This window comes from Balearica regulorum, chromosome 17 (assembly GCF_011004875.1).
Source record: "Balearica regulorum gibbericeps isolate bBalReg1 chromosome 17, bBalReg1.pri, whole genome shotgun sequence".
NCBI classification, from domain to species: domain Eukaryota; kingdom Metazoa; phylum Chordata; class Aves; order Gruiformes; family Gruidae; genus Balearica; species Balearica regulorum.
Window position 1 is genome coordinate 4,401,657 of NC_046200.1, and position 14,017 is coordinate 4,415,673.

At 56.8% G+C, this 14,017-nt stretch overlaps 1 protein-coding gene across 1 annotated transcript in view; it reads right to left on the minus strand.

The window, feature by feature from the left end:
* NCOR2 (nuclear receptor corepressor 2) overlaps positions 1-14,017 on the minus strand; it is a 253,337-nt gene that overhangs the window by 70,747 nt on the left and 168,573 nt on the right. The window contains exons 12-14 of the mRNA XM_075769454.1: positions 13,614-13,792; positions 9,680-9,734; positions 7,393-7,491 (exon numbers count right to left, since the gene is read on the minus strand). Of these exons, the coding sequence (XP_075625569.1) occupies positions 7,393-7,491; positions 9,680-9,734; positions 13,614-13,792 (333 nt within the window). The remainder of the gene's footprint in view (positions 1-7,392; positions 7,492-9,679; positions 9,735-13,613; positions 13,793-14,017) is intronic.

A 14,017-nucleotide genomic window follows, 5' to 3' on the forward strand; every position in this document is an offset into this window, starting at 1 on the left:
GTCGCTGCTGAGTTTTTTAAAAAAGTGATTTGATTGCTTGCGAAGGGAAAATGACCCGAGGGGAAGAGTGTAACGTTTGGAAGCGGTGGAGATGAGCCCCTGCTCTGTCCCAGGCGGGGAACACGGGTTTTCTCTTCCCTGTGGTTTGCTTTACCCCGCTCCCCGCTGCTCGCACCCCCTGGCCACATGCCGACCCCCCTCTGAGCCCTGCCAACAGAGGAAGGTGCCGGGTTGGTGGCTTGTGGGACACAGAGCAGCATCCACGCACACCGCAGATGCGCCGGGGGCAAAGCAAGCCCTGTGTCCTCATGGAAGCAGCGTTCTCCAGGATTTTCAGCTGTGCCTGCTTTAGAAAGCAACACAGCAATGACACGACCTATTTCCCATCCGTTCCCAATCAAACCTGGATCACAGTAACAGATAAAACAACTCATCCCAAAACCCAACTGCTTCTATTGTTCCCTGTCCCGCCAGGAGGATGCTGCAAGTCCCCTGCCGGGATGGGTAATGCCCCGCCTGGATCCCAAAGCCCTGGCCTGAGGAGTACTCACGTGGGTGCAGGCGTGGTGGAGCGCTCGCTGCGAGGATGCATCGACCTGCTGCTGGAGAAACACGAGTCCGAATTCGGGGGCCAACCGGAATGGGGGGGGGGGGGGTCACGTCACTTTTAAGTGACTATTCTATTATCACTAACTGCAGACGTGATCAAGCTGCACGGAAGAGCCTGGGTGTGGTGGCCACAGGGTCCATCAGCAAGCGGTCCATCGGCAGCACGTGCTGGTGCTAGCCCAGAGGGAAGCAGACACGTGTCCCTGCCTGCCGGTGCCTGTCCCCGCTCCGAGCCCGCAGGTCTCCCTGCCGTCCCTGTGCTGCCAGCAGCTTGCGAGACCGCGTTGGGACCCAGGGACCGAGCAGCCATCCTCCTGTGGAAACGCATCCTTCGATTCTTTTCCCAAATATGGCCAGATCGTTCTCACTTAATCACCCCCAAAACTGCAGCTGGGATTTCAGGAATGCGAGTTTCCATTGTGTTTGCCCGATTACGCTGCCTGGAGGGGTGGCAGGGTGACGGGAAAGCTGCAACATCCTTGTGCTGGTGGAATGGGTGTGATGTACCTTACGGGCCATACCTGGGGAATGGCGTTTGGGAGCGACAGGAGCCCAGACTGAAAGAGCAGATGCCAGTGGAGGGTTACAGGGTCACATCAGCTTGAACGTCGCTGTGTCTCACACCTCGCCCACCTCCTCTGTGCAGGCACCCCAATGCTCAACCTCACCTGTGACAGGGCAGCGATGGCCCTTTACAGCGGTGACAGCCCCTTACCAGGGGTGACAGCATGCTCAGTACCTGGCAATCTCGGCACCCCGGAGAGGGCAGGTGGATGTTCCCGTTTCAAGGCACGGAGGCGAATGCGAGCCCTGGCAGAGAGCATTTAGCAAAGTCCAGGACAGGCTGCAGACCCCGAGCCCTTGCCCGTGATCCCCCCCAGCACTGCTGTCAGGCTGCTCCGTGAGCTGGGAAGTGCCTGAGCTACGCTGAGCTGTAGGAAAAGCACGAGAGATGGATGTTTTCCCAGAAACAACTGCTTTTCCTGATGGAAACCGGTTTCTTTGCAAGTCCAGTTGCTGAGCAGGACCTGCTGCCTCCAAAGACACTCCAGCTTGACCCTCTGTGCTCACGGGAAGCCTGCTGCTTCCTATGAGGATGGTTTTGGACCACTTTTGAGGATTGTAGGGGTAAGCTGGTTTTGTTGGGATTTTTCTTGGCGACAAGGAGATGTAGATTTAAATAGCGAGAGCCTCCCCTGAGCAGCGCACACATGAGCACCCAAGGAATAAACGCTCTGCGAGATGTTTCTCCCTGTGAGGCTGCACTTGAGCAGGACCAGGACTACGTATCTGGCCAGGCTGGACTTCTCACGGGCCCTGCAGGCTCAGCCTGGCCGGGAAGGTTTCCCCAGCCACCAGCAGTACTGTCACACTGCAGAACCGTCCAGAAAATGAGCCAAATTCAATCCCTTTTGTGTCCCAGCAGCGAGCTGACCTGGCCCAGCCCAGCCCGCACGCGACGGCAGGATGGGGCAGAGCCAAGGGACAGGCCAGCGAGCAGGGCCACCTCGCAGCAGCATCCCATCAGCGGAAGATAAACCCCCGCCCCAACACCGACATCCCAGGCATCATCTCCAACCAGGCAAACTGCTCCGTTACAGACCAGCCCTGCCCGCTCCGCAGATCATTTCCGTACTCTTTAAAACACAACGCTCGAGTCAGCACAGGCTTAAATGCCTGCAGAATAATTTATTGGCATCTGTGGCAGCAAAGTTTACTGGCCACGTCCAGGGCTGTTTCTCTACGATGTGCTGCATTCTTAAACCAGCATTTTATGACAAGTATTTCCCCGCGTCTGAAAGAGAAGTTGTCAAACCCTTTGTCACTAATGAGGAGCCACTCCCCAGACTGATGAAAATCTAATGCTTCCCAGAAAGAAATATTCATCTCATTAGCCGCTGTGGTTAACAGAGCAGGGGCACAAGCAAAATTTGTGGTGCAAGAGGCAGTTTGCTGAGCTCCGGACCTGATCCTCACAGAGCGAGGAGAGATGATGGCAGGGCAAGGCTGGACCGTGACGGGTGCTCTGCGTCTGCACCGGGGACAGGGTGCACGGGCACCCGGAGCCGCGGGCAGACAGCACCCGTCTGGCAGCCCAAGGTCCTGCCAGCCCCGCCGGCTGGGACGGCGCTTCCGCGAAGAAAGTAAACGGGTTGTTTATAAAAATCCAGGCTGGGGCTGTTTATCCGCGTCGGCGAGGGGAATGGTTTGCGTTTGGGGAGGGCGGGACAGGCGGCGGGACGGATAATTCGATTTGGGTTTTGGCAGGGGGCAGGGAAGAGGGTGGGCCTGGGAAAGTCTGTCGGCCCTGGCAGGGGACCGCGCCGGCTGCCCGGCCAGGTCACGCCACGGGCCCCCACCCCGCCGGCACAGCCCCGGCACCGCTCTCGGGTGGAGGAAGGGGGGGTCCGGGCTGCTCCGGTCCCCCAGATTCCACGGAGCGAGTCCTCGAAAGCGCCAGCACTAACGCATGGGGCTGTTTTGCCGGGGAATACGTGAGTGCCGTCTGACAGCAGCGCCGAGGGGGAGCGGCATGACGGCATGTCCTGCGGACTGTGTCCGTCCACCACCGCGTGTGACTTCATTCACCCCTGAGTCATCCCCAGGGCGGGCAGGCGGCTCCTCTGGCCGCCCATCACCGCTGCCGACCGCCCCACCACCGGTGAGAGCATCGGCCGCTTTGCTGGCGGGACAGCCGCCCGCCTCCCCATCCCAGCACCACGGGGGAGCCGGGCGGCTTCTCCCCCCCGGGGAATTCACCGGCACGGCTGCAGGAAGAAGAACCGGCGTGCTGCGGCCGCTCCACTGCCACGTGGGCAACGCTATTCCAAAGTCAAAGCAAATCTATTCTGGAATAAAAACCCCACACTCCGCACGGAATAATTACATTGAAATAGAGTCACTTTTCTTCCAGCACGGTTTCAGCCCAACGCTTGCGCTACTACAGCCCAGCTGAACAGCTCGCCCAACGAGCGAAGCACATGGCGCTAATTGCCTAGCTTCAATTTCGGTGCCCCTCGCTACAGAATTAGGGGTGTTCACAGAGAGATGCTCTCTGAAATACCCTGAAGAGCGAGTGCGACAGCCCCCCAGGTGACACATCCGCGCAAGGGCCTTTCATCACAAGCTCATGCAAATTTATGCTTATTACTGTACATGGAATATTGGATCAGATCGTTCTATCATGACTCAAACTTTTTTCTTTTTTTTTTTTTCCAATGAGAAATTACACGCTTGGAAGTTATTCCTCTTCCCATTGATTCCCCCTTTTAAGGGTTAAATGGCATTTTCCATACCCGAACACAGAGGATTATTTTAGAAAGGATGTTCATCTCAGCAGCCTGAATATCATGCACAACGATCCATCAGGTGCGTGCGCCTTTCAGTCATCGGCGCTGGGGAAGGCGGTGTGCCGGGAGCGTGCGCCCTGCCTTGGAGCGGGTGGCTGCTCGGTTTTCTGACAAACTGGAAGCAGAATCATGTGAATTCCCTGCTCTTGGCAGGAGATTTTTAGCAATAAGTAGCAGCTTTATGAGGAATATCCTTTGCCAGGGGACCATCAGCCAGGGAGCAGTGGGATTCTTATTTTTTAATGGACTTTTAATAAGTAGGCCACAATGATAATCTTGACACCAAAGTAGCTTTATTTCTACGTGTAATTATCTCCACTTCGCTCTCAAGCTCCCTGCAGCCTCCAATACCAAGTAAGACCACCAACCTCTCCATAAGAAAAGGAGCGAGAAAACAGCGTAGGGCCACTTGAAATGCTATTTGTATCAGACCTGATCCGCTCCTCTCATCCGATATAAAAGTCAACCTCTCCTCCCCTCCTCTAAATCAATTAAATCTCACTTTTGGTGTTTAACTGCTTGAACCCTTACCAGCAGGAAAATCCAGGCTCGAAGCACGGGCAGCGCTGGGAACGTGGTGCCACATCTCCCAGTGCTGCAGGAAGACTGTTTGCAGCCCCGTCTCCTCCCTGCATGCTGCCCGTCCCCATGCTGTCCCACCGTGTCCCCCGTCCCTCATCCCGTCACCGTCTCCGGTGGCTGAGACTGGGCAGGTGAAGGCAGAGCCCCCGGGCAGGGGCAGCCCACGGTCGCCGCTCCCCAGCCACGGCCCCGACTCTTCGCGAGGCCACGCGAGCAACAGGATGAGGGACCCACATAGGGGTAAAAATAATCCAGGACCTCCTGGGAACAAGTAGGGAGGACGGGCGGCCAAGGTGCCGGCTAAGCCTCTGCGATGGGCTACTCCCAAATAAGCGCACCGTCTGCAGGCACAACCAGCATTTGAGCAGCTTCTGAAGAGACTCACTAAGCAAAAATCCCACCAGGAACGTCCCTCCAGATCTGCCGGTATCTAACCTCTCCCGTGCTGGTCTGTGCAGCCGCACACTGACTCAGCCTGGCCCGGGAAAGCAGGTCCCATTGGCACCGCGCTCAGGGGAGACCCCAGCTCCGTGAAGGGGTACAAGGGAGATGCTTCACCGCTCCCACCAACTTCTGGCAGGACTTTCAACACCACGTTCCTCCCTTCGTTACCTTAAAATCCCACCGTAAAATGACTCTCTCCCCAGCACAGCCTCCCTCTGCGGCACAGACCCAGCTGTGCTGCCCCGCCAGCCTCCACTGCCTCCCCTCCGCAGCAGCGTGCCCTTCCCAAGCCGGCATGCAGGCTCTTCCAGCGCTCCTTTGCATGCAGCCTCGCAGGAAACGGATGCAAGCGACACACAGAAACACTGGAGGTATCGCAGCACCAAGTGTGCGTCTCAACACTCCCCGAGGGTCTCTGAGGGAGAGCTGCTCCAGGCCGGATCGTCTGCAGCAACTCTTGTTCTGCACCTCTCTCCTCCTGCTATCCGTGCAGCCAAGCCTTGGCTCTGAACGCTTGTCTGAACATCCCACCTTCCACCTGAGCATCCAACAGTAACGGGAAACATTCACTGCTCCACCTTCCCCTCAGGCTCAGGGATCTGACTCTTCTTTCAAAATCAATAATGTTCTGGTCGAGGTCTGCTCCAGCAGAGTGCAATCCGCTCCCTCTGGTGCCCAGCGGCCTCCTTCTTAACGATTTACAAATATTGCTGTCCCCTACTTGCAAACAGTCCTGCCTTTTACTACAGTCGATGCAGCAAGTCGTTGCTTCCAAAGGCTGGCACTGAGGGCACTGAGCGAGGCTCCAAACGGCAGCACACGATCTCCGCCGCCCAGGCTGGACTGGACCCTCAAGCGAGGGAAAGCGTCGTGGGAAATTCTGCAGCTAGTGATGCTTTGGATACTTTTAAACCCCAAAATACAAATAGTACCTGCTAGGTGCAGGACGGGCAGGTCTGTGGCTGCAGGGGTTGGTGGGTTGATGCAGAGCAGAGCGTTAGATTGCCTCTCTCCCTCCACACTTGTTACTTGCTCAACTTAACATCAAAACCAGAATGAGCTGTGCTAAATGTCTCCACCACTAACAAGAAACAAATGTGGCCTCATGTTCTAGTTGCTGTGATCTAACAAAACAGACCATGGTAAACACTATAAAAATGTACTGGAGGGAACCACCCTGTGTTTGCTGGGAGAGAGACTGGATAATCTAATAGGGCTTTATCCATCTCTAATGTCTCTGAAAAAAAGAAGGGAAAATTGGGCCTCGTCCATGACATTCGTCATGTGCTAGCTATTCTGATGTCTTAATGCTGCAGAAATCAAATTGGAGCAAGGCTACCTATCTGCCTCCCAATCAGGATCTAGACCCAAGTGCTGCTTTTTATGGCCATGCAGCGTGAGGAGCTGCTGATGTCAGTGGTGGCACGGGCCAGGCCAGTTTTTCCATCCCTATCCCCACGTTATCTGGAGAGATATTCCCTTTGCGGTCACCTCACTCTCCTCGTGATGTGGATAATCGTTCACTTCACGGACTTGGGGATCCACCAGCGGGACTTTCCTCTGGCTGAAAGCATCCGCTGGGACAAGGCACCTGCCTAAAAGGTCAGCACTTATCTGGGTATCGTGGTACCAGCAGCAACACTGCTATGGTCATGTCTAGATTGGTATCTTGGCCATGGTAACGGCAAGGCTTGACTCAGTAACCTACCCCCAGGCACCTCGTGGTGCCCTAAGCACCTGCCCAGCCCTTAACCACAGGGTTAAGGGTCTCCTCTAGCTTCAACCTGGCAGCCTCCACGGGGACCCTGGACACCCTCCAGCACCTCAGCGAGCTTTATGTGCCTCTGCTCAGGCTGTCACCAGAAGTCACTCCCACCCACGTCATTCTCCTCCCGTACCTTTGCCCGTAGGAAGAGCCTTGGGAAGGCTCTGCAAGGCAGGAGCACCCCCACCCAGCACGCAGAGTCCACAGGAGCCCTGTCCCCATCGGCACACCGGCTGCCATCTCAGGAGGGCGGAGAGAAACAGGCCCCGCTCGGTTCTTGCACAGAGCCGCAGGCTGCACGGGCAACCCCGCGCTACTCCTGACATGTGGCCAGGTTTTCTGCATTCACTCCATCCCCTTTTTCGAGCATCTCGGGTTTGTTGTTTGCTTCCTTAATGCTACTGCGACCTTGGCATGGAGACGGACAAACATCAACTGCCAGAAAACAGCATGTTCTGAAAAGCCACACAGAGCAAAACCACAGCCCCATCGCAGCCTGCAAGCAAGATCTCCAGCTGGGGAGGGGAGAAAAGCAGCATTTGGGGTGCTCAGAGAATGTGCTGCTGAGAAGCTGCAAGTGCAAACTGCTGCAGCTCCTGGCTCAGCCCGCGGGACGTTTCCACGCGCTCCTCCAGCTCTTACCTGGCTCTTCCCGCGCCGTCGGTAATTCCTTCTTACAAGGTTCTTGTAATTCTCATTCTTTTTGGTCAGGTAGTAGTACAGGACACAGTCTGCCACCGTCTGCAACGACACGGGCAAGTCAGAGAACAGAAGCTGCCATCCCCTCGCGCCGTCAGGGCGCAGACTTCCAGAAGCAGCGTTCGGGCCCTGCCATCGCCAGGTCTCCTGCTGCTTCTGAAGATCTGCAGCCCAAACGGGCCTCCCGCACCCCTCTCGCAAAGCCCTTCGGTGGAGCTGGAAGAGGAAGGCAATGCACGTTGCCCTAACAAAAACGGCTCGGCTCTTCCAAGGGACAGACTGGAGGTGTCCTGCAGGCGTGCTGAGACAGAGATGGGGTGCAGAGCAGGGAGCACCCCGTGCTGGAAGCAAAGCAGGGGGAAGGGCTGACCCCAGATGACTGTGGCAACTAAAGGCAGAAGAAGGAGAGCCGCCTGTCACCCCGTTGTGGTTATGCGAGGCACAACCTGCCACACGACTGTCAGCTAGCGTTATTTCCAGCCATTAAGCTCGCTGGCTCGAGCGTGCACGACTTTCTTGCGGACAGATTGAGATCCCGGTGCTCAGGAGCCACCATCCCAACTCCAACTCCAGCGGTCGGCTCCACAAGCACCATCCCGGATTGGACACATTAGGAAAACAAGGAGCCGTGGCCAGGACATATTCTGCTTCTGACCAGCACAGTGTGCGCCACACTGGGAAAAGTCCTTTCCTGAACTAGGGTGGGCACCTAAACGCCGGTCCTGAGCCACACCTTCACACACGGGACCAGCGGTTGCACGAACAGAAATAACCCCACGGACCCATCGCGCCTGTGAGCGCCCAGGAACAGGGTGCTGCCGTGTGCTCCCGGGGCTGCACGGCGGCTGCACTCTTCCCTTCCCTGCGCAAGGAGTGGAACCATTTGCAAAAACAGATTGCAACTTTTAAAGTGTTAATTGGATCCCTTTCTAATCTAGCCCTGATTATACACACACGCGCGAACACAAAAACTTACAGTCATCTGTTCCAAGGGCTAAGATCACTATTTTTTTATAATGCAATTTAAAAATCTATTAATTCATTACATTGAGCCATACTTTGCATCTCTCTCCAACAGGATAATGGATGTGTTCTGTATCATAATTACAGCCTGATTTACAAACGAGTACAAATAAAATTAGAAGACATTTTACAGCTTGGAACACAGACTGGATTGTGAGCATCATCCAAGTCCCACCGCTTTCGGCTTTAACAAGTGGGAAAGGCTGAAAAGAGCCTGGTATCTTACAGTGACAACAGCAGCACGACGTTGCTGCTGGCCTTTGCTCGCTTGCTGCTTTGGACAGGAGAGTCAAGGTCTTATAAATTATTTCTCCAGCCTGAGTCACGCAGAATCAGAGAATAATTTAGGCTGGAAGGGAGCTCTGCAGGCCACTCCGCTCAAAGCAGAGGGGTTCCCCCAGAGGGAGCGGATGCTGCGTGGGTGAAACGCTGCACCAGATGGGCAGAGGATGCAACTAACTACAAGGAGCAGAGAAGCAGCAGCTCTCAAGTGTTTCTTGCTCAGGAGAACACCTGGTTGATTGCTGTCCTTCCAGGCTGGGTCTGTCTGGGATCTGCCCATACGGCCTGTCCCACAGAAGGTACCTGGCTTCCTCGGAACCGGACCAGAGACTCGCTCTTCCTTCAGATCTCTTTTTCAAACCTTTCTTCCATCGGCCCAATTAACAGCAAAAAGGACAGGTCCAAGCAGCACAACACACAGACTTGGGAAAGGTCAGGACATCCTGCGAGCAAACTATTCCTAAGCCCAAGGGGAGGTGTGTGTGTGTACATGACACCAACCCGAACTGCTGCTGAACTGGGACTCAGCCCACCCTTGAGATCCCCTCCCTGAGCAAAGAGGGGACCCGTCCGCTTTGTGCCGGGCAGCCAGGACAGCTGGGTGCCCACACCCACTGCGCGACAGCCTGGCCGGTGCAAAATGCCTCCGGGAGACGCTGGAAAGCAGCTCCCCCAGGCAGATCACGGGGTGGGCTGCAACACCCACGCGCCAGGCTGGATGCGTTCACACATCCTGCGGCGCTGAGCTCCTTGTCTCTCCGCAGCTGAGCCAGTCCCTGGTCTCTGCAGGCAGCCGGGAGGCGTCTGGACCGTGCCCGGGGCTCTGAGCCACCACCCCCCACAGGTGCCCGGCATCCACCGGCTGCTCCAGCACCAAAGGGAGCCGTGTGATGCAGAAGGGAAAGTGCCAGGCAGGGAGGCTTACCTTCCTGTCCAGAAAGGATGCGATCAGGCCAAAGTTCTTTGGATGCTGCATGAACCTGCGGGAGCAAAAGGGAGAGGGTTAGTGTGGGCGCCGGCTCCGAAACCCCTCACAGCTGGGCTGCTGTGCCCTGTGTGCCTGGAGCAGCGCGGCCAGCTCCCCAAAGGACGTAGGGGGGTGACAAAATGTTTCTCTGCTGCTCGGCTTCCCAGAAAGACAGGAACTTTACATTCAGCCCAGTGGAGCCAGGCTGGTGGGGATCTTCAATGCATAGATGTTCATTGTGGGGCGGGAAGAGGGCAGGGGTCTGGCAGTGCCCGACAGCTGCCCGTCACCCTGTTCGATCGCATGGTCACCCAAGCCCGTACCAACGGCAGGACGGGCGCAGAGGGCAGCTGCACGTCTGGCTGAGGCCTCAGGATGTGGCAAGGTTTTGGTAGCGGGGGGCTACAGGGGTGGCCTTCTGTGTGAAGCTGCTAGAAGCTTCCCTCACGTCCAATAAAGCCAATACCAGATGGCTCCAAGACGGACCCGCCGCTGGCCAAGGCCGAGCCCGTCAGCAATGGTGGTAGTGCCTTCTGGGATAACAGAGTTAAGGGGAAAAAAACTGCACAAAAGCAATTACAGCCAGGAAGAGGAGTGACAATATGTGAAACAACTCTGCAGACACCAAGGTCAGTGCAGAAGGAGGGGCAGGAGGTGCTCCAGGCGCCGGAGCAGAGATCCCCCTGCAGCCTGTGGGGAAGACAATGGTGTGGCAGGCTGTCCCCCTGCAGCCCATGGAGGTCCATGGTGGACCAGATATCCACTTGCAGCCCATGGAGGATGATGGTGGAGCAGAGATTCCACCTGCAGCCCGTAGAGAACCCCACACTGGAGCCGGTGGATGTCTGAAGGAAGCTGTGACCCCATGGGGGACCCACGCCGGAGCAGTCTGCTCCTGAAGGATTGCACCCCGTTGAAGGGACCCACGCTGGAGCAGGGGAGGGGTGTGAGGAGTCCTCCCCCTGAGGAGGAAGGAGCAGCAGAGACAACGTGTGATGAACTGACCACAACCCCCGTCCCCCTGTGCCGCTGGGGGCAGGAGGGAGAGAAAACTGGGAGTGAAGTTAAGCCCAAGAAGAAGGGAGGGGTGGGGGGAAGGTGTTTTTAAGGTTTGGTTTTATTTCTTATTATCCTACTCAAATTTGGTAATAAATTAAATTAATTTTTTCCCCAACTCAATTCTGTTTTGCCTGTGACAGTAATTGCTGAGTTCTCTCTCCCTACCCTTATCTCGACCCACGAGCCTTTTGCTATATTTTCTCTCCCCTGCCCAGCTGAGGAGGGGGGGCCAACAGAGCGGCTTTGGTGGGCACCTGGGCTCCAGCCAGGGTCAACCCACCACGGCTAGGAATTGCCATCAGCGGCCGAGCACAACTGCCCGGCAGCACGGCCCGGGGGTGCCCCCCTGCCGCCAAGCAGGACCCCGAGCCCATCCGGGCTGCGCAGGGGGGGGCTGCAAAGGATGGGAAGGGAAACCCAGGCCCCGGGAGGAAGCACAGAGCTGCCACGTTGCCGAGTTGCTCAAGAGATCCCTGGTGGCACGGCGGCTCCAAGGAACGCCGCCTCCTGCCCAGCGAGCGGAGGAGCTGTCAGCAGGCTCGCCTGTGGCTCCGGGAGGGAGCATCGCCCGCCGGGAAGAAGCTGTCCCCGGGCGCAGAGACGTCTCGTCTGACAAATCCCTTGGCCTAGCTGGTGGGGAAGCGTTGAAGGCCAACAAGCCCGTGGCACGAGGTGCTCGGCCGGCAGGAGGACAGTTAACCGGTGCATTGCCAAAGCGCGGGGAGCCCGGCAAGTGGTGAGTTTGTGCCAGGGCTGGAGTGCAGCGCAGGGCCCAGCAGAGAGGCTGCCGTGGGCACAGGCTCTGCCCCGGGGAGGCGAGCGGCCAGGGCCAGCCCTGCTCGGCACATGCGGCTCTGCCGGCTCCCAGGAGCTGACGGCTCTGTGCCCCAGGGAAACGGCCCGGAGGCGGGCGAGCTGCGGTGTGGGTGCAATGCGGGCAGGACACAGTGAGCAGCTCAGTGTCTCCAGCCCTGCTGGTGATTCCCCCGGGTCTGCTGGCCGAGCCCTCTCCTTCCACCTTCGCTGCTCAGCCCTGCTGCCAAGTTCAGGGTCAGGGCACCGAGCTGAGCTCCTTCACCAGCAAACCACGGCCCCGCTGGGAGAGGCTAGTGATGGGTTCTCAATAATGAGACCTGAAATCCTGCCCAGAAGCAAATCAAATCAGACTCTTCCTCATGGTTATGTTTTAATGGCTAAAATGAGTTCAGACCTGGAGCTTGTCGGCTTTCCAGTGCCTGGCTGTTTTCTCCAAGACGCCTGCCATCAGGGCTCAACAGAAGGCTGCACCAGGTTTTCACGGTCTCAGGAAGAGGCCGGCTCTGGGTCACAATCACGGATGACGTAACTTTGGTTCACCTCAAATGCTCAGGCCAGAAGCTGCAGCACACTGGGCAGCTCGGCTACCTCTGGATTGGGGCGAGAGCCGGGGCAGGACTCCCTTGGCCCTCCTTACAGCTCCGAAGTACCAATCTCTTAAAATGAGCTTTGCGAGAGCCCTGAAATCCTGCTGTATTTATGCCTCGAGCTCTGCATCACCCACGGTGATGACACAGAAACCACCGTGCACAGCAGGATGCACGAGCTGGGTGTGGATTCTTCCAGCCCCATTAGCCAGGCACGGCCCCACCATTAAAGACCAAGTAATTAGCCTTTGCGTCATTTGCGGGCAAGCCCTGCTGTTTGGAGTGTCACATTTTAAGGCTAATTAGCAATGAGGATTCTCCTCTACCAAAGCCTTGGAGCTGGTTTCCTTGTTTTGTTCTTTTTCGGTCTGTCTTGGCAATTAGTTATTTCAGTTGCAGACAGGAGTCGTCACGAGCAGGGACAGGAGGAGGGATTCCGGACACGGAGAGGCTTCCAGCACGGCTGGCCGTGGGCCTGCTGGTAATCCGTGAAGCCGTCTCATGATCATCCATAGGCCAGACTAAGGCAGTGCTGCTGCAAGGGACGAGGTGGCTCTGGCACAGCACCGTAGCCCTGCATCCCTCGAGTCCAGAGCAGTGAGCCCCGGCAGAGCTTATCGCGCTGGAAGCTGAACTCCAGCTCTGCTTTTACAGCCACACAGGGCACATTGGGGGCACCAACGGTGCTCCGGTCCTCCACGCAAACACACCTGGGTAGCCACTGGGCTACGAGATACAGGGGAGTCTGGACGTGTCGCTGAGCTGGGACCCACAGCTTGGTGGTACCCAGGGAAGGGCTAAGCAATCCCCCAAGTGATCTCAGGTGATAAAGCGAAGCTGTTTTCAAGTGCTGCTTGCAAACAGGAGAAAGCACCGCAGCCAGAGTTTGCACGTGTCTGATGTGGGAATGCACCCATGGAAACAGCAGCCAGTGGCAAATCCTGCAGACAGCAGGTCGGAGCGCTGAGGGACGGACACCGGCTGGAAGCTGCAGCCCCTTGGGGTCTACACGGGCGGCTGGATGCTGACAGCCCTGGACAGGCAGTGCCCAAAGGACAGCACGCAAATCCCAGAACATAACAGCGCGTGGAGCACTGGGTTTCACTGGCGTTATCCTTAAACGGGCTGATAAAACAGGGGATGCAGAAGCAGAAAAACTTCTGCTTCTCGCCCTGTCACAAGCAGCAGCTTCCTGCACCTCCGCACGCAGGCACGAACACGCCACCCATACAGAGAGGCCTGAGGTTTCTGTGCGGGTGCATCACCCCATGTCCAGGTCCAAGACAACACAGCGACCGCGGCTGCGTCTTGCGGGGCAGGACAAGCCCTGGGGAAATTCGTGCCCTAGCGTGCTGGGGCCGAAGCATTGCACGGGTCCTGTCTACATGTCCCAGGGGCTACACAGAGAGAAATGTGTGGGCTGCACTCACTTTTCCCGGAAGGTCTCCTTCTCCTGTTCACTCCACATGTTCATCACCTGCCGGTCCTTGTAGACCTTCATGGGGTCATCCATGAGGCCGTTCATGTTGATGAATTTAATGCGCTGCTGGTCAGCATCGTAGAGCATGGGCGGGATGACAGCGAGCTGGCGCATCTGCTTCTCCAGGTTCTTTGGGGAAAGCAGAAAGAACAGTTGGTCAGCAGCACGGACCCGCGGGGACCGCAGAGGACAGATGTTCGAGAGGAAAGGACAGGCGGAGGAATAGGAGAATTCCAAAGCAAGCACTAGACAGCTTTATTGCTAGAGTAATTGTAAATTAAACGCTGAAAGAGGCTATCGCTGTCAGCCAGGAAACAATTAATCTTTCATTTTGAAATAAAAGGCTTTAAAATA